Below are 27,365 nucleotides of genomic sequence, written 5' to 3'. Positions count from 1 at the left end.
AGACTCCAATGTCTGAAGTAGTGTGTACAGAATAATCACCATCATAGGGTGATGATCAACCCAAGGATACATTTTAAATACTGGTCCATGAGATAAATATTAAAACTAATGGTCTTTGAGTTATTAATGCAGCTTTTATTAGATGTGTTTTTTTTTTAAATTTTGACATGTAAACCGTTTCAAAGATTGTTATATGTATAAGCTATATTCTGAATTCAGGTAACATCTGTGCATCCACAATGCACACACTTATCCCCAAAACTTCTATTCCTTTTGGTACAGATAAGAGTATATGTCAGCCAAAATACTTTAAAGCCCAGTACTCAGAAAATTGAGAGCAGATTTTCAACTCGTGGAAAATTAATATTGTGGATTAATTAATCCACAACACCATTATCACACTCAAGCAGCAAGTTGGAAACCTATCCCTTGATGTCAAGACCCTGCCTGGACAACCAGTATTAAAGCATTTCATTTGTTTGTATAGGAGCTTTCTGTATCAGGTGTTGACGTGACACTTCTTTTGAAATTGGGGCCAGGTAATTCCATTGTGTAAACATATGTGGTTTTAAAAAACTAATAAAATTATTTCTGCATCAGGAAATGATTAAGGTAAATGAGCCTATCAGTTAAAACCTTGGGTCGTGTTTATGACACAAACATTTTTTGGTTGGCCGGGGGAAAAATAAATTCAGGTATTCTTAACGTGGGGGCTGATAATCTTTTAGAAGTGTATCTTTGTGCAAAATATTGCACTTACCGTCTGTTACACTGTAGGAAATGGCAACAGAAAAGCCCCGTCTCACTCGCAAGTGTATCTTTGTTCAAAAAAACAAATATAAAACATTCTATTAGTTTTTTTGAACAAAGATACACGTGAGTTGAAGGCACTTTTTTGATACCATTTCCTGCAGTGTAACAGATGATAAGTGCAATATGTCAGGCTTACCTGCGGGCTTACCTACCAGGAAAGTTCTAGGTTTGATCTCTGATTCATAGTGAGTATAGTAGTTTACAGAGTCACCTGCTCATAGCACTTGTGTAAATTACCAGTAACAATAGGATTGGGCTTAACTTGGTTATCAGAGTTCTCTTCACACATGAAGAATGGCCACATGAGTAAAGTTGCTGGCTCGTCTCGCATCTTAGTCCAACAGGTGTCTGTGTTAGAAGAGATGGAGAGAAAAGTGCAGGAAGAGAAATTGCCTTTATAGAAGCACTGAATTATGACTGCTGTAAAATGCTATTTTATGGGCATATGTAGTAAATCAATTGCTTGTTTGATAGCTAGTCTTTGAATGATTGTACTTGTGTATAATTTTCATTTTCACTTTGTGGATTTGAGCTTTTTAAAATATTAGTTTATATTGAGATTATTTTCCTCTGCTTCAATTTTGCCCTTTTCGTTTTGCAACATTTTTACACACTAAAATGTTTGTTATTTTTTCCTTAAACTGCACCAGTTTACTCATTCTAATGCTGATCATTTAATCAATATCTATACTTTAAAAAAAAAAAATTGAGATCCACATTCACGTCCTTAGCCCCAACCCCATCTATCTTCAAAATAGCGAACACACAAAATGCTGTGACCAGAGTAAAATAGCTTTGCCCAATGGAGAGAGAGGCCCAAAACGGAGAACATAGAATGTTTTAATATTTTTTATGCTTATAAAGCACAGAAATCTGAATGGAGCTTTGCACTGTATTTTTCCATGAAATTCACTAGATTAATCAATTGAATCTGGAGGACCCATGTTTTGTATTAACATCTTTTGTGAAGTTATTTATCAGAGCTGGCAATTTGCTTTCTGATGCTGCCCATTTTTATTTTCCTGCCAGTACATACCTGAAATTGTGCAACTGTACAGCAAAGATGGAGAGGATCTCTGGGATGCAGCACGCTACAGGATCATCATCAGCACATGTAGTACAGCCGGATTATTCTACCAGATTGGATTAAGGTATAATGAAGCATGCATTATTAAATATTCTGTATTGGATTTCTATTGTATCATACTTAGATGAAGTGTTTCTATGTAATGCATCCTGTTCTCTAGGGTGGCAGCTATAATTCATTGTAAGAACAAATATAATTTACTCCAGTTAGGGTTTTGCGTTTTCGGAAATGCGTGTTGTATGAACTCTCATGTGTTTGCAACATTAAACTAGATTGAATTTCTTATATAAAATTATAGATTTGTCAAGGTGCAAGCTATAGTAAAGAATTTGAAAACATATATGAAAGCTAGTGCTGCAGTAATTTAACATCTTGCTAGAGAATAAAGTGACCACTTGTCTTCATTATAGCATATTGCAAAAAAATCAACAGAAAAGAGGAATTGATTATCTGCACTTAGAAACTTTGCTCCTTGTGAATATTCTTCTTACACATTATAATTTTGAATTTGTGAAAATAAGTTTCTTGTCTTTTTAAAGACTTCTTGGCCAGTGCTCATGTAATAGTTTCATTTCTACAACACCTTTTCTACTCTCCATCCAGTTAATCATCAGTTTCTTGTGATAGTCTGCATCTCTTAGTCAGTGCTTCTCTTAGTGTGTATCAGAGAGAGAAAGTTCTTGACTACTACTACTTTCAGCTTCTCCCATTTTACCTGGGGTCACCACAATGCTGGTTGATCACCCTTCTCCATCAACTCCTGTAAGTCACTGATCCTTCTTCCAATCCTGCTGCATTTAAGTCTCTCCCCACTGCATCTTCCCATCTTGTCCTAGGCCTTTCTCCTCTTCCTGGCAGTCCCATCTTCTTTATTCACCTCACCACATTTCCTCTGTCTTTCCACAACAGATGACCATACCATTTCAGTCTCCTCTTGACTACTTTCTTTGATGCTCCCACAATCTTCACTGACCCCCTGATGTGTGGGTTCCTGATTTTGCCCTTTTTCATTACTCCACAAATCCATCTCTGCATCCATATTTCATGAGTATTCAGTCGTTATTCCTCCCTTCTTGATGTTGCCCAAGTTTCTGCACTATATAACAAGACCAGTCTCTCAATTGTCTTGTAGATTCTTCCTTTCAGTTTCAGTGATGCGTTTCTATCACATAACACTCCACTGCACTTCTTCCAATTACTCCAACCAGAGCTAATCTGTTGCTTCACTTTCATTGCTGTACTTCAATCCTGTGCCACCACTGACCCCAGGTACTTGAAACTACTTATTTTCTCCAAGTCTCCAACCATAATCTTTGTCTTCACTCTGACCCTCTTCCTTAGGCTTAAACTGAGAGTTCATAAATTGGTATTTGGTTGACTGATTTTCATATCCCTCTCTTCCAGTGCTTTTCTCCAGTTCTCCAGATATTTGTCATATTCTCATCATCCCCACCTAACAACTCAATGTCATCAGCAAACATCATTGACCATGTCACTTCCCATCTCACTTGCTCAGTTAGTACAATCAGGAACAGGAAGGGGCTCTGTGCTGATCCTTGGTGCAATCCAACTTTGGCTGGGAAACTCTGACTCTGACACACTGCTTTTCACTCTTGTCTGGCACTCCTTTTACATGCCCAGTAATGGTCATATGTACTTCTCGGGGATCCCGTGGATTCTAGCACATCTCCAGACCTCGTCCCTAGGCACCTAAGCTAGGTCGATGAATGCAATCTTCATGTTGCATTGGCTTTCCTGATATTTCTCCATCACTTGTCTCAAAGTAAAAATGGCTTCTTCAGGGCATGAATCTGAACTGGCCTTTGTGGATTTCCACTATTTTTCTTGATCTCTAGTCCGTGACACTGTCCCATATCTTCAAGGTACATGGTAAGAGTTTAATTTCTTTGTAGCTTTTGCAGTCTTGAATGTCTCCCTTGCCTTTGGATATTGGTACCAAATGCTTTCCCTCCATGTCCTTGGGATTTTCAGTCTTACCATGACACAACTGAGTAACTTGTTTAGGACTTGGACCCCCTATTCACATGGGCAGGTCTGTTCTTCTGGTATCTCATCTGGTCCCACTGCTTGGCCATTTATCATTTCTTTCAGTACTATTCTGATTTCTTCCAGATTGATGCTGGTTGTCATTCCTTGATTTGCAGCTACCTCTTCTGTCTCTTCTCAGATTTTCTTCATTCATAAGCCCGTTAAAGGGTTGGCCCCCACCTCGCCTTGATTTCATCCACTGAAAATGCTAGACAATTATGTTTAAACTTTGATACTAACGTTACCTTGGTTCAGAGTACCTTTGGTTGTTGTTTATATATCAAATACCTGTCTCTGCAGCAATTGGTATGGAACACCAAATGAATAATTGTCACTATCCATTAGTCCATTTGATCCTGATATGCAGATGGCACCATGTGTTCTCACAGACAGCCATTGGGATATCCAAATGATGTATCCTGGAACATATATTTTCTTTTCCCTTGCTGAAGGTGATCCACTACTACTGCCTTTCTTAAACAAACCAATCGCTCAAGTGGCAGATAAATTGAGATCCAAATACATTGTCCTATTGCATAAGTAAAGGCAATAGTGCGACAGACAGTGTGGAAAATTATTTTTTGACTTTTGCTGTATAGAAACAACTGCCTTGTAATCATTGCAAGACAAGAAAAGTGTACAACTTCTTCCCTCGCTTGCCCCCACCCCTTTTTTTAAATTACTTTTGGACAGCAACTGTTGGTAATAATTATGCTTTTCTCAATGGCACCTCTCCTGGACCCATTTTTTTTTAACTACCATTTCCTTTTGCCTTGCACCATCATCCCTTTTTTTGTGTAATTTCCACCCTATCACAGAGATTGCCTTTTGCCCTTTTCTCCCATCCCCTTTGTTTAAAACCTGTTACGTCTCTAACTTTTTTGAGTTCTGACAAAAGGTCATTGACCTGAAACAATAACTCTACTTCTCTTTCCACTGGAGCCATCTGTCCTATAAAGCATTGATTATTTTTATGTTCAATGTAAATTTGGCTTTGGTTAATAATGTAAAACAGGTAATATTGATTCAGCTATCTGATACATGCTATTGATCAAAATTACTCCTATTGTTTCTATACTTGAGAACCTTGCACATTACAGACAGGAAAATGTAATCCCAGAAATGCAAAGAATATTGCCCACATCATGTAATTGAGAGGAACCAAGTCAAGACAGAAAATGTATAAAATGGCGTCTGCATGAACTGGTAATGTAGATGCATTGTTGAATCCCAAGCTTGAGTTGAAAATACCCAATATCCAAAATTGGGCATGAAGAAGCATGAGAGAGATTTTAAAACTGCTTGACTATAACATGACTAGCATTAACTTCAGATTCTTCATCACCCAAATGCATTGTGGCAGCATCAAATATTTGAAAACATTCTTTCAATAAAAGAAGTTGAAGTTGATTATCTCTGAAGGTGTCTGTTCGTGGAAGGTTATGAGAACCAGTGGAACTTACCAGAGTTACTAATGCCAGCTTTATAATGCTAAAAAGCTAAAATGATCTGGGGAAGCTAGGTTCAGTTTAGGATCTTTGTTTTATTTCAGAAGATTGATGAAAAGAAAGCAGAATGTCTCTTCCAAAGGTAGATAGCTGTAATCATTCACTTTTTGTTTTCTTTAATCAAAGGACCGGACACTTTACTCATGTTTTTGTTGATGAAGCTGGTCAAGCTAGTGAACCTGAGTGTCTCATTCCTCTGCTGCTAGTATCTGAGGAAGATGGACAGGTATGATGTGAGAGCAGATAAACTAGATTTGATTTGTTTTATACTGAGTCATTAACATGTTCACCCTTGAGCTCATAATGAGTATTTCCCTAACCTAGCTTTATCTCCACATGCAAATTCTACTCTCGGGTGGCACTGAAAATCTTCTCCCAAGTTGCAGACAATGGGAAGTAAGCTAGAAAAGATGTCTACATTATGTAGAATGTGGATCATTTATATGTGGCTCTGCCAAAAGCTTGAATACCTGGAATCCAAAGGTTAAATGATGAGAGATTACACAAACTAGGATTGTATTTCCTGGAATTCAGGAGAATATGAGGTGATTGGATCCAAGTTATTAAAGTGGACAGATAGGATAGATAGAATCTATTCCCGTTGGTTGTGGAGTCTTAGGCATAGTCTTAAAATTAGAGCCAGACCTTTTAAAAGTGAAATTAGGAAACAAAAATTTACATACAAAGGATTGTAGAAGTTTGGAACTCTCTTCTGCAAACAGCAATTAATGCTAGGTCAATTGTAAGTTTAAAATTTGCAATTGATAGATTTTTATTATCCAAAGGTATTAAGGGATATGGGGTAAAGGCAGGTAAATTGTTAGATTTGCAGATTAACCACGATCTTGTTGAATTGCAGAGCAGGCTCAAGGGGCTAAATGGTCTACTCCTGCTCGTATGTTAAGAGTAATAGTGTTTTTGATGGATTGCTGTATTAAAATTAATGAAATTGTTTTGAATAACTTGGAAAATGTTATTGTAGAGTTTTGTATTGGCCACTCGCCAAGAATGAAAAAGGATTGTTGATGTAACTGCTATCTAAAGAATAGTTCAACAATCTCGCACGTAAATTTCTATATATTTTTTCCTTTTCCCATCCCTGCCTCTATTAAACAGAGTTCAGTAGTAATTTACTTTGTTCACCCATAGGCTTGTAGCCCAAATCCTTAGAGTTGTGATGTAGTAAATGGAGTGTGGCTGAGTATAATGTTTTACTGCTGATTTAATTGTATTTGATTTGCTGAAGTATTTAGAATTGGGATTTCTTTTTTCTTTGACCAACACAAACTAAGGTTCTAGTTTTGTTTTAGCACTTCTCATTTCATGTTCATGGAACATTTTAGGGCTAGGGGTGACCCTTTTGTGAACTAGCAGTAAATGTGTATATTTTGTACACTATCAGATTGTGCATTATGGATATTTTGCATTTATAACCTATAATTCGGGGTTGGGGACGAATGCAAGGATGCAAAAGAAGGTTGCACTGAGGAGATTCTGATAGTTTGAAATTTCTCTCCCAAGTGTGCGCGAGTAGTGAAGGGATGAGAGAAGGCTTCTGTAATTTGCAACATGATCAGCCCAATGCAGTTGTTTATTATTAAACCTACAGATTGTGCTTGCTGGTGACCCAATGCAGTTGGGGCCAATAATAAAGTCTAGAATTGCTACAGCTTATGGTCTACCTATTTCACTTCTGGAACGATTAATGACACGGCCTTCCTACTCTAGAGACGAAACTTTTGGTGCATTTGGATCCTACAATCCTCTCTTGGTGAGTTTAGCCCTTGTTTGCAGTAACCAAATACTGTAGTCATGTTGTTCCCCGTCTCATGTCTACACACAATATAAGATGATTTGTACTTTGTCACTTTGTACAGCTGCTCCATGTTCATATCTTGGTAAATATAAATTTACACAGTGATTAAATTAAGGCTTTAGGAGTTTCTTTGTCTGTTTACACTGAGCTAATATTAATGCATACAGACTTAGGAACTGCGTGTTGGAAAAATGCTACTTGAGAGTGTAGGTTATCTGGAGCTCTCTGACAGAATAGTCTAACAACTAAGGCCAGATGACATTATTGGGAATGTGCTTATTTTCATCTTCGTCCTGTTTATTCACTTCTGACAGAGGAAGTAAAGATTGTTTTCAGTTAGTGTGTGTACAGGCTAATTATTTCAAGTATTAAGAATGTATTTATAGTTCAATTTTAGTGACTCATTAAAATAGTCTCTGCTTCACTGCAGTACTACAGTGGTGCAGCAATGGAGTCAGATCATCAATCTGTACTGTATTAGAGCAAAGCAAGGCCCTTATCAGTTTGGGTCTCTCCCCAGGATTGCTGAAGGTTAGACAGTCAGGGCATTGCGATGTGACCTGTGTCTTGACAGTGACCTGTGTCTTGACAATGACCTCACTGGAAGCTCGACACTCTGAGGACCACCTTGATAATCTTGCTATTCTGGTATAAAGGGGGATGAGATCTCTGGTTGAGGTAGTTATGTCAGGTAAATGAGGGTCATCTTCCTTTCTGCAGGACGCTGTATTTTAGGGCAGCTTTGGGCAGAGTTTCATGTTTATTTGATTCTGTTTGCTCACAAGCAAATGACAGATGTACCCGGAGGGATGAGAGGAAAGACACGAAACAATGGTGAGCTTCAAGATCACCACTGCATTGTTTTATAAAATGTGGAATCACTGTGTGGTATTTCAATGTAGCTGAAAGCTACTTGTACAAAATTTGACTTACAAACAGATCATCTTTTGCATTGATTAATAATTGGAGAAATAAAACATCAGTGTGTAGGTTGGATTACACTCTGGCGTAAGCACATGACATAATCAGAATATACAGTACACAGTTACATCTCCTATGGCAAGTCCGAACATCTTGGGCTATAACTTGGATACTCCTGTGTTTTTTGGGTAACCAGCTTGCCCCAATTCAAATGAGATGGGCAGCACATAAAATTGGTGCACCAACCTCATTCCCATGGTTGTAACATGGTCCCGAGCGGATCCCATGCTGCACTGCTGTCTGTCGCACTATTGCGGCTCTGTGCACCACATGGGGCCTAGTGACATTGTGAACAAAGCACGTGCTGCAGGCAACCTTCCGTTTTTGAAAGCACAATCTTAAAGTGAAGCTGCTCTATGTGTTGCAGGCCGATCAATAATCTCTTTGGAGCACTCCAGGTCAAAGAGGATGTCATGCCATGTTAGGGAAAAGGCTCCCCACTTCAGTGACACCATCCTGAAGGCACTTGTCAGACAAGTGGAGGCCAGGGTCGTTCGGCCATAAAATGTACTATATACGATATAGTTAATTTCCAGTGATGTGACTCACTGATAAATTGTATTTCTCACTTTCTTCCTGTAATTGTCCCGTTGCTAATTACCCACTTTTTAATATTTCCTATCACACCCTGTATCTTTCAGGAGGATAGAGCCTAGACCATACCAAAAGCGGAGCAAAAGTCGCGAGTTATTATGAAAAATTGACCCAGGAGTCATCAGGCTGTAAGAACCTGTGAATTCCAATAAAGTAATTTGCGGATCAGGTTACTTTTTTTATTTGTACAGGAATCTGCCAATATCTTTTGCAAACCTAATCAATTCTAAAGGCCAGAACTTTGAATTCTAGCTTATCATACTGCTTTCAACAAAGTAACATTAATTGGTAGGTTCGTTTTAATTTAGTTTGAGATCATTTGCAGGTGTTCTAAATTGCAAATAATATAGCAGAGGAAAGACAGGTAGGTAGCTGCACAGAGAACTATAAATATATCATTTTGATTCAGATGTGTGACTGATATTTAACCCCCCCCTCTCTCTTTTTAGGTGACGAAACTAGTGAACAATTATCGGTCACATTCATCTTTACTTGACCTGCCCTCTAAACTGTTCTATCATCAAGAGCTAAAGATGTGTTCAGATCAGTCTGTGGTCAACAAGTTTTGTAACTGGGAAAAATTGCCCAGGAAAGGCTTTCCAATAATTTTTCATGGATTGAGGGTATGTTGTTGGATATGATACATTTCTAAAGACTTCAGTATATTTTTTCACAATTAAAGCATTTTAGATTGCATAATTTTAATTTGAACAGAGTTATATAGAATGAGATTCCACAACCTGTCATCACAGTTTAATTGACAGCTCCGAGTGCTTATAAAGTCTTTGACGTGGGGCTATGAATACAAATATGTGTTTTCATTAGGAATTAAGTACTTAAATGAAATGTTTGCTTTTATAAAGGATTTAGTTGTTGAAGGGACTTAAATGTATTGAATGGGTTTATGATTTTTTTTAAAATAAAGTCTGCAATCAACACTTGGAACTTTATTTTATTTCATCTCAACATGGCTCTTGAGGTCATTCCATAGTGGATGCTGGATGAGTTAGCATGGAGCGGGTAAGGGCAAAGGGTGGTGGGTAGGGTGGCATGGGTTTGTGCTAAGTTGTCGTGGGTATAAAGGTCCATGGGGGAGTGGATAGAGGGACATAAGGGTATGAAGGGCCATGAGAGTTGGGCAGAGGCATACGTTGGCATGGATGGAGCACGGGGAATGTGTTAGGGATGAGGGCTAGAGGGCTGCTTTTTGTTTCATTACTTTTCTTACAAGTCCCAGAGTGCCATGGTGGGCTTTTCACACAGCCTGCTTTCACACCTGGGAGCCCTTGTGGGTGTCTCTGAACTCTTTCCAGGGATGGCGGGCCTGACTCCTGTTAACAGCCATCTTCCCCCACCTCTCCCCTCACCAGCCCCACCCCGGACCAAAAATTAGAATATCAGGGGCACTTCCTCCCTCCCGAGTTGGGTTTGCAGAATTGGGAAGTTTCCTGATTCTGTGCTCTCGAATAGAGCGCAAAAATTCGGCCTGTGGTGTCAGCCTAGATTAGGTGCATAAGTCCTGGAGTTGGGCTTGAATCGATGACTCTGTGACTCAGCGGTGAGATTGCCACTTAGCTCAGCTAACTGTTAAATGTTCCAGTTTTGATATCTGTCAGTGCTGAGCTAGCTAATCTCAGTAAACACAGTAGTGTCATACAGTTGACCTGTGGATCTTCAGGCTGGTCTTCAACAGGGAAGGAAATGTTGAGTACAGCTTTATCTGTTTAATTATATCCTTCCTCATGTGGATAGATCTGACCCTTAATTCACAACATACTAGAAAATACACAGATCAAGACTGACTTGTAAAATGCCCGATCAACATTTAGGTTAGAATTATTCAAGCAATGATTTTCAGTAGGATGTATTTTATGCTAAGCAGCCAGTTTAAGTGGGAGAAATTGTCATGAATTGCAAAAATCAAATTGCCATGGCAATTAAGAAGTGTTTTGTCTACAACTTAATTTGTCTTTATTCAAATATAACTATGTGAAATGTTGAATCCTTAAACCTTCCTCGGGATTGGTGACATTGCAAGTAACTATTGACCATGTGAGGAAGTTAACGATATCAATCCTTTTACAAATCCAAAAGTCTTCTATAGCATATAAAAAGCAAAAGGCTAGTAAGAGGCGGGATGGGGCTGATTAGGAACCAAAAAAGGGATCAATGCAGAGGGCATAGCTGAGAAACTAAATGAGTATTTTGCTTTCGTCTTTAATAGGAAATAAAATGCTACCAAAGTCAGAGTGAGAAAGGAGATTGCTGAGATACTGGATGGGCTAAAAATTGATAAAAGGGGAAGTATTAGAAAGGCTGACTGTATTTAACGTTGTTAAGTCACCAGGACCAGATGGGATGCATCAAAGGATGCTGAAGGGAAGTAAGCATGGAAATTTTAGAGGCACTAGCCATAATCTCCCAATCCTCCTTCAAAAAGGAGAATTGCAATTGTTGCACCTTTGTTCAAAAAAAAAGGTGCAAGGGCAAACCCAGCAGCCACAGGCCAGTCAGATTAACCTTGATGGTGGGAAAGCTTTTAGAAAGGATAATCTGGGACAAAATTAAGTCACAGGGACCAGTGTGGAGTAACTAAAGAAGCCCAGCACAGATTTGTTAAAGGCAAATACTGTTCAAATAACTTGAGTTTTTTTGATTAAATTAACAGAGAGGGTTGGTGAGGTTAATGTGGTTGATGTGTATGTGGACTTCCAAATGGCATCTGATGAAGTGCCACTTGCCAGATTTGCCAGCAAAGTTCAAGCTCCTGGTATAAAAGGGAAAGTGGTAGCATGGATGCAAAGTTGGCTGAGTTTATCAGACTGGAGGACGGTATACAATGGAGTTCCTCAGGGGTTGGTACTAGGACCACTGATTTTTCTGGATGTATATTAATCACCCAAACTTGGTTGCACAGGGCACAATTTCAAAATTTGCAGATGACATAAAGCTTGGAAGCATTGTGAATTAAGAGGATAGTGATAGACTTCAAGACGACAGGCTGATGGAATCGACGAACATGTGACAGATGCAATTCAATACAGAGAAGGGTGAAGGGATGCATTTTGTCAGGAAGGGTGAAGGGACCAGTCGGATTGAGAAAATGGTTAAAAAGAAGTATGGGATTGTAGGGCTTTATAAATAGGAGCATAGAGTACAAAAGCAAGGAAGCTTTGAGGAACTTTTATTTTTTTTTTTTAAAAAGTGGTTCTGCCTGGAGTACTGTGCCTAATCCTGGCAACTGCGCTTTAGGAGAGTGTGAAGGCTTTAGAGGGGGTACTCAAAAGATTAATGAGAATGTTTCCAGAGATGAGGGAGTTCAGTTATGATGTGGATAGATTGGAGAAGCTGGGGTTATTTTCCTTGAAGATTGAGAGGAGATTTGACAGAAGTGTTTCGAATCATGGGGGTCTCAACAGAGTACATAGGGAGAAATTGTTCCCATTGGCGGAAGAGTCATAGAGGTCTACAACACAGAAAAAGGCCCTTCGGCCCATCAAGTCTACACCAGTCAAACAAATACCTAACTATTCAAATCCCATTTTCCCGCACGAGGTCCATAGCCTTGTATGCCATGGCATCGCAAATGCACATCCAAATACTTCTTAAATGTTATGAGGGTTTCTGCCTCTACCACCCCTTCAGGCAGTGAGTTCCAGGTTCCCACCACCCTCTGGGTGAAAAACTTCTTTCTCACATCCCCTCTAAACCTCCTGCCCTTTACCTTAAATCTATGCCCCCTGGTTATTGATCCCTCCACCAAGGGGAAAAGTTCCTTCCTGTCTACCCTATCTATGCCCCTCAATTTTATACACCTTAATCATGTCCCCCTCAATCTCCTCTGCTCCAGGGAAAATAACCCCAGTCTATCCAATCTCTCCTCATGACTAAAACGTCAGCCCAGGCAACATCCTGGTAAATCTCCTCTGCACTCTCTCTAGTGCAATCACATCCTTCCTAAAGTGCGGATTCCAGAACTGCACGCAATACTGTAGCTGTGGGCTAACCAGCGTTTTATATAGTTCCAGCATAACCTCCCTGCTCTTATATTCTATGCCTCGGCTAATAAAGGCAAGTATCCCATATGCCTTCTTAACCACCTTACCTACCTGTCCCGCTACCTTAAGGGACCGGTGGACATGCGCACCATGGTCCCTCGGATCCTCGATGCTTCCCAAGGTCCTACCATTCATCGTGTATTCCCGTGCCTTGTTTGTCCTGCCCAAGTGCATCACTTCACACTTATCCGGATTAAATTCCATTTGCCACTGATCAGCCCATCTATATCCTCCTGTAATCTAAGGCTATCCTCCTCACTATTTACCACCCCACCAATTTTCATGTCATCCGTGAACTTACTGATCAACCTTCCTACATTCAAGTCTAAATCGTTTATATATACCACAAACAGCAAGGGACCCAACACTGATCCCTATGGAACGCCACTGGACACAGGTGTCCAGTCACAAAAACACCCCTCAACCATCACCCTCTGCTTCCTGCCACTTAGCCAATTCTGGATCCAATTTGCCAAATTGCCTTGGATCCCATGGGCCCTTACCTTTGTTATCAGTCTCCATGCGGGAGACCTTATCAAAAGTCTTGAAGTCCAAGTAGACTACGTCAAATGCATTGCCCTCGTCTACATACCTGGTCACCTCTTCGAAAAATTCAATTAAATTGGTCAGACATGACCTCCCCTTAACAAAATCATGCTGACTGTCCTTGATTAATGAGAACCAGAGGACACCAATTTAAGGTGATTGGCAAAAGAAGCAATGGCGATGAGAGAAAAAACCTTTAACGCAGCAAGTGGTTAGGATCTGGAATGCGCTGCCTGAGATCATGGTGGAAGCAGATTTAATTGTGGTTTCAAAAGGAAATTGGATAAGTACCTGCAGAGAGAATATGAAGGGCTGTGGGAAAAGAGTGGGAAACTCTTTTGAGTTATCAACAGTCACAGATTGCAACTCTTTCGAGTACAATCACAGTTCTTGGTTTCTGGGAGTGGGACATGAACCCACAACCCTCTGATTCAAAGGCGAGGGTGCTATGAACTGAGCCACAGCTGACACCTCTAAAAGAGTAGGAAAGGCGGACTAGCTGACTTGCTCCTACAGAGAGTCGGCACAGGTGCAATGGGCTGAATAGCCTCCTCCATTTATGATTCTATGAAATCATGTGTGTATGGTAATTAGTAATTCATATACCTTGTAATTGTTACTTGTGTTGTGAAATACAACCTATTTCCCTTGAATGGAACGACACGAGAAGTAAAATAAACTCTAGATTTATTAAAGGTACATTGCATCTGGTTAACGCGGTGCACCATGTGCATTTTCATTCACTTTCAAATGTTTTTACAAATGGTCACTTTGATCACTAATAATTGAGAGAAACATTTACAGGAAAAGCTGTACAACAATTCATTCTTGTAGCCATATCTGATTCTAATTTTGTAATCATTGTTAATTGAAATTAATTTGCTAAAATTTCAGGGAAATGAAATGAGGGAAGGTAGCAATCCATCATGGTTCAACCCTAAAGAGGCAGTTCAAGTAATGCGTTATTGCTGTCTCCTGGCAAAACACTGCACGAACCCAGTACAGCCTTCTGAGATTGGGGTCATTGCACCTTACCAAAAACAAGTAGGTACATAGAGATATCCATTATAACCCTTCTCAGTTGTAGGGCCTCTTCACTAACTACTGTTCTTCCATTTCCACTCGAAGTGGAAGTAGGTGATATTTCGGGTACCTCTTTAACCTGCACACTCCCAACTTGCAATCATGTTTGTTGCCCACTTTCAACTTGTTGCCCTATTAAACCTTTAATGCAGCAAGTGGTTAGGATCTGGAATGCACTGCCTGAGATCATGGTGGAGGCAGATTTAATTGTGGTTTTCAAAAGGAAATTGGATAAGTACCTGCAGAGAGAATATGAAGGGCTGTGGGAAAAGAGTGGGAAAGGCGGACTAGCTGACTTGCTCCTACACAGAGCATACTATGCATACTAGTATAGTATGCTATACTATAGCAAGACAAGGATTCAAAACACTGAGGGGGTTAAGTTGGATATTGTTTGTTTTTTTCTATATGTTGTAAAGTCCATAAAAATAATTTGGCATGAGAAAATATGATGAGATAGCCCTACTTGTGAGATGGGAGCATAAAGATATAGGTTAAAAATATGATCAGTTTCCCCAGACCTTGATCATAGTATGCACAGATATACAAGTGAATGTGTTTTTGTTTTGTGCATACAGGTACAAAAAATCAGAATTCTTCTCCGAAGTGGTTACCTCTCTGACATAAAGGTTGGATCTGTTGAAGAATTTCAAGGCCAGGAGAAACTGGTCATAATTGTGTCAACAGTAAGCTCCATTACCACTTGCATTAATTTGAAATCTTTAAGTCATTTATAATAGTTCAGTCGCATTTGGGGATAGTGTTAATATAGAAACTGTTCTTTGCATTAAAAACACAAAATGCTGCAGGCCTGGCAACATCTGCGGAGAAAAAGAGTTAACATTTAAGGTTAACATTACAGCCAGAACACTGCAGTCTACACTTCTATCCTTGTTTAACTTTATTAAATGAAATTTTTTATCCATATGACTTTGTTGTCCCTAGATATCAGGAAAATTTGATCTAATGTTTGACCACTTGATAAATGTTATACTCAATAATATATGCAGTTACAATAGAAAAGAGTTACAGTCAGGGTCTTCACAATAGATATTAATTTAAATATGGTAATGCATACATTGTATTTTTACCGCTAGCACTAAAAATTGCATAATTATGCAACTATTGCAGCATTCATACTGTAATACAAAATATACAGGATTATTCACCCTGCAATCAGCAGACTAAATTAATCAATAATACTTATAAAAATTAAAAAGCTAAATATGAACAGATCAGACCGTGCCTGAATAAGGAGGAGCCAATGTTCAGGTGAAACCCCTCATACTTTCGCTCAAATAGTGACCAACCTGCTCCGAGTTTCCAGCATTTACTAATTTTATTTCGGGCCAAAAGCACCTATTCATATTTTATTTTTCTCGATCGTAAATCACTGTTGTGGTTTACAATGTGCTCTAACACCTTAAATTTTTTTTGGTCTTTTCCATCCATCTATATTCTCTGTTATTCATATTTAAAAGGTACTTTTGTAAATCTACTTTTTCTAAAATGGCGAACACAAATGTTTGACTTGTAATTTTATATAGGTATTAATACTGGTATTGGTGGATAATATTTAGATAAAATAACAGTTGTGCAGGAAAATGCATGATAAACTGGAGGCTTTTCTACTTCCAAGAACAGAAAATACATTTTTAAATGATAATTGTTTTAAAGCCAGAACTTAAGTTGTAATATTTAAGGGGAGGAGCGGTATGATTGCCAGCTTTAGGCCCACAAATGAAACAGAAACCTACATAGCTTGTGTGTCTGCTTTCCTTTAAAATAAAACTTTGATCATAAAACAAATTTAGTAAATAGTGGATGATTCCAAAGTGGTGGCTGGTTAAAAGAAAATGTTAGTAACATGGAAGGGAGACTTTCTGCAAGGTTCTCCCAATCCTCTGCTGTAACTTTGGCAGGAGATGAGTGAAACTGCTGGAGAAGTGGTGGGAACTGTTGTTAGCCATTTGAACCATTTCTTTGGGGTTCTGTCAATCTTCCACCAAAGTCGACAGTAGATCGGGCAAATGCCATGGAAATGCCAAGTGAAGAAGTGCCAGAATCTCAGACATGAATCATTGGATAGGTTGTGTCACGAGTCGTTTACTGTTTGCCTCCTGATGAATATTCTGTTTTGCTTTTAGAAAAATCTTCCCTTCACTCTCTTTGAGCACCAAATTATTTAAATTGTGGTCATCTTTCAAAGAAGACTTGCCAGACTTGTTATGTGACAGGTTGTACTCTTCAAGAATTGTTGAAGATGTTTTGAAGCAAAATATTGGTAGAAAGTGCTATTTTTCTAAGCATCTATTCTTAAATGTGTTAAAAAGCATGACCTTTTGGAACAGGAAGGTTACAAGATAAAATCATTCCTTCATTGATCATGTGAGATGTGTTTTAAAAGTTCTGATACTGGTTAAATTGTAAACCAGCAATATAGCTTAATACCTATGTACAAATCCTAATTAGAGGCGAATCAAACCACAAGTAGTAATCCTGCTCCTATTCACTATTTTTCGCACTTATTCTGTAATATTGTAAGCTCCTTAAAGTATTTCACAGCAGATTTTCGGGTAGAATATTAAGTGTATAGCAAATAAAAACATACATAGTTTTAAGCTGTTGCTTTATGGTTATATGTTGTTTGGTGCATTTTTTATTTACCTCTTTGTGTAAAAACTGACAAACAAAATAAGAAAATAACGTTGAAATGGCTTTACCAACCTTTCGTTCAGGTGCGGTCCAGTGAAGAAAATCTGTGTGAGGATACTCGTTATGTTTTAGGGTTCCTTTCAAACCCCAAAAGATTTAATGTGGCCATCACAAGAGCAAAGGCATTATTGATTGTGGTTGGAAATCCACATATTCTCCTCAAGGTGGGTGAAATTCTTTCTTAAATAGAATTTCTGTCTTTGAGTCTTGATTGTGCTATAACATCTTAGTTTACTTGATTTGTAAAAAGTTATTTGTAAAAAGATCTGTGTATGTCTTAGCAGGTTAACTTTAAACTGCCATAAAAACAGAATAGTGCATGAAAATTGGTTGTAATAAGTTATTAAAAATATCTCTTAATGAAGGAATATCATTTTTCGATTAAATGGTACCACATTGAAAATATTGGGATATAGATTATAATAAGACTGTTTAAAAATGTCTACTCATTACAGGATCCATGTTGGGGTGCATTTCTGGAATACTGTGTTGTAAATGATGCATATGTTGGTTGCAATCTCCCACACGAATTCTTAGTTCAGCAGGGGTAAGTTTGTTTTCAAATTGCTGTCAATCCACTGTCCCAGCTCCTTTTCAGTGAGGTGGGCTAACCTAAGTTAATAGTTAAGCTAAAACAGGAAGCTCAGGCAGCATCTGTGAAGAGAATAAAAGTTGACACTTCGGGTAAATAGCGAAAGGGGATAACTAAGTATATGATGGGTAGGTATATAGGAGGAAAAATAGAGCAGGTTCCAGTAACTCAAGACGCTGGTGGAAGAAAAACAACCTACTTTGGTTGCCAATCACCAATATGTCTCTCTTAAATTCTCATCCTTTTTGTTTAAATTCCTTTTTGGTCTCACTCCTCCCTGTCTCTGTAACCCCCTCCAGCTCTAATGCCTCCCTGCGTCCTCCCCAAAAAACTCTCCGTTCCTCTGGCATCTTGTACATCGCTTCCCTTTACCCACTGTTGACAACCAGGCCTTCAGTCACTGAGGCCTCCTGCTGTGAAATTCCCTACCCAAACCTCTTCACTTTTTCCTCCTTTTAAAATCTTCAATACCTTTTTTGACCAAGCTTTTAGTTCCCTCTCCTGCTATTCTTCCTGGGCTCAGCATCCATTTTTTAAATATTACATCTTTATGAAGTGCCTTGTGACATGTCGCGATGTCAAGGGTTCTGTGTAAATGCACACAGTTGTCTTCTCAGCTGTGTCCTCTATATGTTATTCCTTTTGCAGAAACTCAGTATTCTACCAGATAATTCTATGGTCTTATCCACATTAGCTACCAACAAGAACACTTTTGGAGTTACTTGTCTGCAGTGTGTTTCTGTAGTGGCCTGGGATCTTGCAGTCTTAGGTAACATAAATAGTACTTTTGGTATTTGGGCAGCTGCTGCTGATTGTACAGGGAAAAACTGAGACAGATGTTGACGTGACTGTTAATTCAAAGAAGCACAGATTGTGCAGATGATGTTCTCTTCCATTTGGTGCTGCTAAACAGTCTTGTCAGTAGACCACTGAACCCCTTGCATTTTGTTGCTGTTCTCCATGTCATTGGTGCCCCCTCTTATCTGAAAGCTGCGCTTCAATGGTGGCTGTATGTGTGGTCCATGCTGTAAAATAAGTTATGCAGAATTGCAAAATGCACTCTGTAGGCTGTTTTGGTGGAAGTCTCCTGACCTGTCCAGATGTCTGAAACATTATTTCAGGATTCCAATGGTCTACACAGCGAGAGCTTCAGTTGACATGGATCTATTTGTAGTTGAGTTCTACTGCTGAGCATGGGTTCCAAAGAGGTGCTATGGACCACATTTGCAGGTTACAAACAAGCAGCTAGTTTTTAATTTGGTGTAGAAGGCAAACAGTATGGGAATGCTTAACTGATGTAATATAGAGGTGTCATCGCAGCTGCTAGGAAGGCAAACACAGAAGTACAGGATCATCACACCATTGGGACGTTGATAGAGTGGTATTTTTTATGATTCATTAAGATAACAGTTGTGTGTGAAGAAACACACGCAAGACTGTGAAATCCTGCCATCTGGAAACCCCAGCCCCGTATCTGACTGCTTCTCAGCAGCCATTGGGATAGTAATGAATCTGCTTGAAATTGCAAAGCTCTTTCAAAGAGCCAGCAGAGGCACAATGTGCTGAATGGCTGCCTCCTATGCTGTATGGTTTGTATTCTTTACTTTGTGTTTGTGTGATGTGGCATCACCTACGACAATTGCTATTCTGAAACAAGTCCATCCTGCACTTTGACAGGATACAAGGCAGAAACTGAAAATGATCGATTGAGGAGTGTAAGGACTGAAGATTGGAAGGTAGCAAATGTCACCCCACTATTGAAGAAGGGAGGGAGAGAGAAAACCGTGAACTACAGATCTGTTAGTCTTGCATCAGGAGTGGGGAAAATATTAGAATCTATTATAAAGGATTTGATAAATGGATACTTGGATAATCATGATCTGACTGGACATGGCATGGATTTGCAAATGTTTGATGAATTTGTTGGAGTTTTTTGAGGACATTACTAAGAAAATTGATAAAGGAGAGTCAATGTACGTGGTATACTTGGATTTTCAGAAGGCTTTTGATAAAGTCCCCCACAGCAGGTTGATTAGCAAAATAAAAGCACATGGGATAGGAGGCAGTATACTGGCATGGATTAAGGATTGGCTATCAGGCAGAAAACAGAGAGTAGGAATAAACGGGTTGCATTGGCAGGCTGTAACTAGTGGGGTACAGCAAGGATCATTACTTGGGCCCCAGCTGTTCACAATATATATCAATGATTTGGATGTGGGGACCAAATGTAATGTTTCCAAGTTAGCGGATGATACAAAGCCAGGCGGGAATGTGTGTTGTGAGGAAGATGTAAAGCAGCTACAGGAAGATTTGGATAAACTTAATGAGTGGGCAAGAACAAGGCAGATGGAATATAATGTGGAAAAATGTGAAGTTATCCACTTTGCACATCTGTTCCTTCTACCAGAGTATTTCCTAAATAGTAAGAGATTAGAAAGTGTAGATTTACAAAGGGACCTGGGTGTCCTTGTCCATAAGTCACTGAAAGCTAACATGCGGGTGCAGCAGGCAATTAGGAAGGCTAGTGGAATATTAGCCTTTATCGCAAGAGGATTTGCGTGCAGGAGTAGTGAAGTCGTGTTTCAATTGTATAGAAGCTTGGTTAGACTGCACCTGGAATGGTGTGCAGTTTTGGTCCATTTATCTCAAAGGATATTATTGCCATAGAGGGAGTGCAACGAAGTTTCGGGGATGGTGGGACTGTCTTATGAAGAGATTGGGGAAATTGGGCCTGTATTCTCGAGTTTCGAAGAATGAGGGATGGTCTCATTGAAACCTACAAAATACTTAAAGGAATAGACAGGGTAGATGCAGGTAAGATGTTTCCCCTGGTTGGGAGTCTAGAACCAGGGAACACAATTTCAAAATAAGGGGAAAGCCACTTAGGACTGAGATGAGGAGAAATTTCTTTATTCAGATTCTTGATAATCATGATCTGATTGGGCATAGTCAGTATGGATTTGCGAATGTTTGATGAACTTGGAGTTTTTTGAGGATGTTACTAAGAAAATTGATAAAGGAAAGGGTTGTGAATCTTTGGAATTCTCTATCCCAGAGGGCTGTGGAAGCTCAGGTCATTAAGTATGTTTAAGGTAGAGATTGATAGTTTTCTGATTAACAATAACGTAAAGGGTTATGGGGATAGTGTGGGTAAAAGGCAAGTGTTCGATCAGCCATGATCGTATTGAATGGCGGAGCAGGCACAACGCGCTGAATGGCCTTCTCCTGTTCCTATGTTCTTTGTGTTGCAGCTAATCTGTTACATTTGGTTATGTAGTTTTTCAATTGATTCAGATGTGCCATAGAAGAGACGTGTTTTTCTCTTCCTCTGCCCTTCCCGGATCTATTCCAAATCCTACAATTACCCCAATGTTCTCCCCTCCACTCAAATTTATAAGTACTGATCCCTCAAATGCTTTGTCTTTTTTTTTTAAACTCCAAATTCTTAATGCTTATGAAAATCTTCAAATAAATCAAGTCCTTCATCATCCTCCTCCTCCAAAGTGTACAGTGTCTCATGGTTCAGCCCTTCTCTGCACTCCTTCAAATATTTCTACACCCTTCTTGTAATGTGGCGACTAAGACTGAACACACTGCTTCAGATTTGACCTCTCAAGGCAAGATACAGTTTCATCATTTCAAATAACCCACTCTTAGTTATACGCTCCAACATTTTTGCTTCTCACACCACTTGAATTTTAATAATCTAGGAACCAAAACTTCCAGTTGTTTTCTTAAGCATGTTGTCATTCAGCATACAGTTCACATTCTTGATGCTTCTACTTAATTTAATAAATTTGCACTTCTCTGTATTGAACTCTTGTTACCTCTCCATCCATTGACTAGTCTGTCCAGATCCCTTTGGATGATCACATGTTGGCCACTGGTAAACCCTTCTTATCCTCTGAAGTGACATAACAAATCACAAATCACTACAAAGAAAAAAATCAGATGTACCCATTGTAAACAACTTGGGCATTAATCAAGACAGACTTGCCCCTGCAGATCCCCTTTCACTAATGTGGGTGGGGTGCAAGACCCAAAATGTTTGCAGGTCTTCAGCTAAAAGTGCTAAATGGACAATCCATACTCTACCTCCCCCTGAGGTTCCCACCATCATAGATGCCAATGTCCAGCAATTTGGAGCACTCTGTATGACACTCAAAAGTGGCTGAATGACCTATATACAGTAATGGCCAAGGGATTTTGACAATATCAAACTGATACTACACTAAAGCCAGACAATCCCATAGCCGAGCTATTCCAGTATAGCTATGATGTTGGCATCAACCTAACAATGTGCAGTTATGTCTTTTCCACAAAAAAAACAGGATAAATTTAATCCAGCCAATTACAGCACCATCACTATTCTCCCATTCTTCAGTGAAAAGGTGGAAAGGATCCCACTAAGGGGCATCCACTCGCCAATAGCCTGCTTATCAGTGCTCAGTTCAGGTTCTGCTAGAACTATTCTTTTACAGCACTCTTCACAGCATTGGCCCAGAAGTAGATACAAGAGTTCAATTTCAGACAATTGGGAGTTTATTTTCCTCACCATCAAGGCAATTGATCAAAACTGTGGCCAGACCTGTTGTTGAAGTCATATTGAACAAAAAATATGTTTCTGATTATGATGGTCAATCATTACAACCCAGACACATTACAGGGTTGCTCAGGAAAGTGCTCTTGGCCCAACCATCTTCAGCTTGATTTATCAGTGAGCTTCCTGTCATTATCACTCGGTCATGTCACAGTTGCTGGAGCTGCAAAGGCAAGCTCGGGAACAACAGGAAGGGGTGTCCGCTGCACTCCACAGATTGCAAGGCATGATGGAGGAGTCCATCTGTCTTCAGGCTGAGGTGATAGCGCCGGTATTGCAACACACCAACACTGGCAGGATGGCAGCCGCCATGGGGACCTTGGTCCAGGATGTCACTCCTGCACTGCCGCGTGGGCTTAACTCCATCCCTGATGCCATAATTGGTCTCCAACAGTGTGTACACGAGAGGGGTGTCAGGAGTGGAGAAGTCTGCTGATGTCACCTTGTTCATCTCCATTCATGACTCCTCTGCTGAAGCAGCTATGCCAGGTTTCACAGAACATGGATAACATTCAGGCTTGGGATGATAAGTAATTGCCAGTTTGAACAAGCAAGAGCCCAGCCATAACCAACAGTGCCACCATTGCAGAATTGCTACCATCAACATCTTGTGGGTCATGATTGACCAGAAACTTAATTATCTACACTGTCACCAGAAAAGCAGAGGCCAGGTACACATTGGCAAGTGACTCACCACCTGAACCCTCAAAGCATTTCCAAAGGCTCAATCAAGAGCGTGATGAAATATTCACCTCTCTCTAAATTGGTGCGGCTGCAACAACACTTAGCATCCGCACCAGGACAAAGCAGTTCACTTGATCAGCTCGGTGATTGTTACGTCAATGTCTTTTGCCACTACTGTACTTGTGGCTGTAGTATTGACTATAGAATGTACTTCAATTCACCAATGTTATTTCAGCAGCATCTCCCTCTCCTCTTCTATTTTCTACCACCATAGACAAAAACTGTGTCAACTCCATGCTCCCCTTCAGGTCCCAAATCATCCTCCCTTTGAGATGTATTGCTGTTGCGCCATTGTCACTGAGTAAGTACCCAGAATTCCCTGCCTGCACCATTACCACAAGAAGGCACACTACCACTTTCTCAGCAAATAGGAATGGGCATGAGCTGTGATTAATAGATTGGTGGATGAGTGATGGATTGTAGTGCATTGAACAGTGTGTGAGCCTACTATTCCAGTTGGTTGGATATGGTATTTGAAGATTAATTCATTGACCCTGACCATTCATGAGGTCATTGGATTTCTTCAACACTGTATCCAGGTCCTTGGGGCTTGACTGCTAGCTTTGACTGCCATGGCTATCTGCTCCTGGTCCCCTCTGCATGGATGGTTTCTCTCCTTTTTGTCCAGCACCACCTCCAAGGCACCCAGTACGGATAAGAAAATCTTAGAGCACACACTCTCCCCTTTTGCACCATAATTCACTCCTCTTCCTGCATAGACACTCTTCCATAAACATTTCCAGCTCCTGCTCCAGCCAGAATGCATCTCCCTTTGAGGTGCAGACTGGTTTTAAATGGGGCTAACGTCAGAGATTTTCCTCCTCCGCCACTAAATGCATTTATCCCTGGCCGCAGGCAGCAATCATGCCAAATAGCAGGCAGTATGTAGTTTGCGTTGTGATCCCTGTGCTCTTTGTCAGGGGCTATCACGTTTATCTCCCAGCAACTTCACATCATGTCAGTATAACACAGACAGCTAAATGGTATTTGCACCAAGCTAACAGCAGAGCAGCATCACTTGAACGGCATCTGCTGGATGTTCACATCTAACTCTACAGATTTTCACAAATACCACCATATGCTAAGGGATTTTGATAATTCTAGAAACACTGGGACATGAGCTAGTCATTGACTCTATGCATAGTCATTGAACAAATTGTGGGGCCAATTTGTGTATTAACTGTCTCAATCTCAACTTCATAGAATCGTACCACAGACAAAACCCATTGTCCCTGTGCCAGGTTATTGAAAGAGTTCCAATTATAGAATGTACATGCAAAAATTGCTTATAAATATCAATTAAGCTTTTTCTCATTTTTTTCTTTTTTGTTATTTGCAGATCTGATGCATCTGTATCCAGGAAGACCTGCTAAAATATTGTTTAGTTTTGGAAGTTGCTTCATTTTTTAAAATAGAGAAAGACCTCTTCAGAGGAATGTGGTGCCATCATTTTTTTTTACTGTTTCTAAAATTTTAAACTAATAGGTTGAAGCTAATGGTCCTTTAACCCATCATTTCTAGAAGAATATTAAAATTTGAATTTGGTTAACTCAAATTAGTTTTACAGCAGAGGTGCGTATAAATGAATATATTCAGCAATGGGTTAATTGTGTTGGATTACTGTATAATTGTTCATGAACTGTCTGCAGCAACATTGCTCTGGTTGAGGTTTCTATCATGGGTACACCAGAAGACTCAATTAGAATGCACATTTTCTTCACAAAGCTGTTTCTTAACTCAAAACTGGACCACAAGGTGGAGTACTAATGCAAGTCAGAATGCTACATCTCATTGCTAAGGGGAAGGATAGGAGAAATGTGGGAGTGGTGGGGGAAGCACTGATATTGCAAAATACACTACAACTCTATTCACCAACTAGTCCTGCAGCTATATTGACAGTAGTTATGAGGAAACCTGCAACTTGCACCCCTACCAACTAATTGCTGGAGTCTATTCATGGCAAGTAGTTTCTGTAGTAAGAGGGATATAATAGAGACCCACTGGCTACTATTTTAAAAGTTAAGAGTCGAGGGTAAAAGGTCATCTCAGGCAGCAGTGCAAAATGAGCAATATCAAATTGGCTGCCTATTATGCGTAGCAGCTAATTTGATTGACTGCAATGGAACTGAATCAGGTGCTGCATGTGATGTGTGACCACTAAGATAATGCGTTTAAATTTCTTCTCTATTTTCAGTGTACATTAGCCTAAGTTTCACAAAATTCCCATCTTGGTTTCTCCTTCCAAAGAAGCGTACAATAGACAGCCTCCATAAAAGCATCTAATTGTATTAGTTAAGCTTTACATCCCACTATCTTTGCCCAATGCTGAAACACCAATATTTTGTAGTCCAGATGAAGGACAGCTCAGTAGATTCCAAAAGGCAAACCTTTTTAATCAATCAGGTGTGCTCCATCGACAATGGATGGAAATGCTCAATACACGATTGTTCATCATCAATCTGTGCGGTGGCTCTTAGCTGATCTGCTCCCCTTTACCAACAGATCAAAAATATCTGTGCAGATACATTCTAAAATACATCTTGAATGGTCAAAACAGTCAAATGTGTATACATTATTGCAAGCTAATGGGAAACAATCTGTTTTATTCCTTAATCGAAATCTCACCTGGTGTACTCTAGAGGTATCCTTAACGAGTGCAACATCCAGAAACTACAGTAAACTACTGTTCTCCCATTGCTTTTTTTCATTGTACAATTACTATTGCACCCTGACCTCTTTATAATTCTTAAAAAGGACATGTATTTTTTTTGTTAATACTTGTGGACCAATAAGATTTGAAAATTCAGGTATCATTGCCACCTTAGTTTGTGTATATGATGAAAGGAAGCAACAGTATTTTGTTCGAACTTTGTAAGTCGTTCAGGAAAATCAGAATTTAAGGTTTGTGTATGACCTGGAGCTTATCAAAATGTACAGTGTGCCACCCGTGAAGTTTTATTTTAAAAAGGCACGAATATTAAACTTCTACAATGTGTTATCTCAGCTGGAGTATGAATATGGTTTAAGTGAATACCATTTCCAAACATGAATCAGTCAAACTATAAATTAAAGGTTGTCAAAAGAGAGAGTTAGAATTCTTTTTCAGTGCACACTCCTAACATCCAAGGTCAGCATGCACTAAGAACAATTCTACTGTCTCTCCACTTGTCCTGGCCGTTATTCCACTGGATGCCTATCCCAATATGTGCACACAAACTTTGTGCCCTAAACAGCTCCTGAATTCACTAACACAAAAGCAAAATACTGGAAATACTCACAACAGGTCTGACTGCATCTGTGAAGAGAGAAAAACAGAACCAAGTTGTTTTTATCCTCGCATCCACTCCCTCCCTACAACTATTTTCCAGTCTAAGCACTTTTCTCCTCTGAACATCTCACCTTGTTCCAGATTTCTCACTGCTACTTTAAAATCCTCATTGCATATATTCCGTTTTCTGAATCTCTAAGTCTGTCTTCTCTCCTCGACCTTTATGTTGACCAACTCCTGATCCTCTGATTTCAGTCTCCATTTCAGCTTCCCTTTTTTTTCCCCTCTTCCTCCATATGAACACTCTGACCTAGATTTAGATATCCCTTCAACCTGGCATCCCTCTCTACTTGTAGAGTGTTGATTAAAGCTGCGAGGCCATCCTTCACCACCCATGTCCCTCCAGTCCCATCATGGTCTTTAGAAATCAGGCAAAACAAAACAAAGAGCTGCACTTTAGCCTGTTAACTTGTAAATGCTCCGTTTATCCCTGATCTCTACTTCCTGTCCATTAACCAATCCTCTATCCATGCTGATATACTACTCCCACCTTCATGAGCCCATCGCTGGCATATTAACCTTTAGTCAAGCACCTTATTGAGGGTTTTTTGAAAACCCAAGTGTGCTCGTTCCTATTTATTCACCCCACCTACACCCTCAAAAAAACTCAGTTGTCAAACACTACTTTTTCAGAAAACAATCTTGACTTTGTTTGATCACTGTGATTTTCTAAATGCAATGTTAAGACTTATTGATTCCAGTATTTTCCCAAAAACCGATGTCAGGCTAACTAGTCTATGGTTCCATGTTTTCTCTCCCTCTCTTGAATAGTGGCATTACATTTGCTAATTTTCAATCTAGAATGTTTTTCAGTAACCATTTTATGTATAATTGTAATAGAGAAAACTGTT

The 27,365-nt window shown here is 39.5% G+C and overlaps 1 protein-coding gene across 1 annotated transcript in view; it reads left to right on the top strand.

Moving 5' to 3' along the window:
* LOC144687336 (RNA helicase Mov10l1-like) overlaps positions 1–24,791 on the top strand; it is a 47,773-nt gene extending 22,982 nt beyond the window's left edge. The window contains exons 13-21 of the mRNA XM_078553316.1: positions 1,843–1,964; positions 5,584–5,683; positions 7,067–7,228; positions 9,298–9,471; positions 14,347–14,496; positions 15,114–15,221; positions 17,274–17,414; positions 17,706–17,797; positions 24,526–24,791. Of these exons, the coding sequence (XP_078409442.1) occupies positions 1,843–1,964; positions 5,584–5,683; positions 7,067–7,228; positions 9,298–9,471; positions 14,347–14,496; positions 15,114–15,221; positions 17,274–17,414; positions 17,706–17,797; positions 24,526–24,559 (1,083 nt within the window). The 3' untranslated portion in view covers positions 24,560–24,791. The remainder of the gene's footprint in view (positions 1–1,842; positions 1,965–5,583; positions 5,684–7,066; positions 7,229–9,297; positions 9,472–14,346; positions 14,497–15,113; positions 15,222–17,273; positions 17,415–17,705; positions 17,798–24,525) is intronic.
* Positions 24,792–27,365: the final 2,574 nt, after the last annotated feature.

Source organism: Cetorhinus maximus, chromosome 12 (assembly GCF_964194155.1).
Source record: "Cetorhinus maximus chromosome 12, sCetMax3.hap1.1, whole genome shotgun sequence".
Taxonomy (NCBI): domain Eukaryota; kingdom Metazoa; phylum Chordata; class Chondrichthyes; order Lamniformes; family Cetorhinidae; genus Cetorhinus; species Cetorhinus maximus.
Note: the sequence above shows the minus strand (reverse complement) of the source record. Positions and strands in the feature narration are given on the sequence as shown.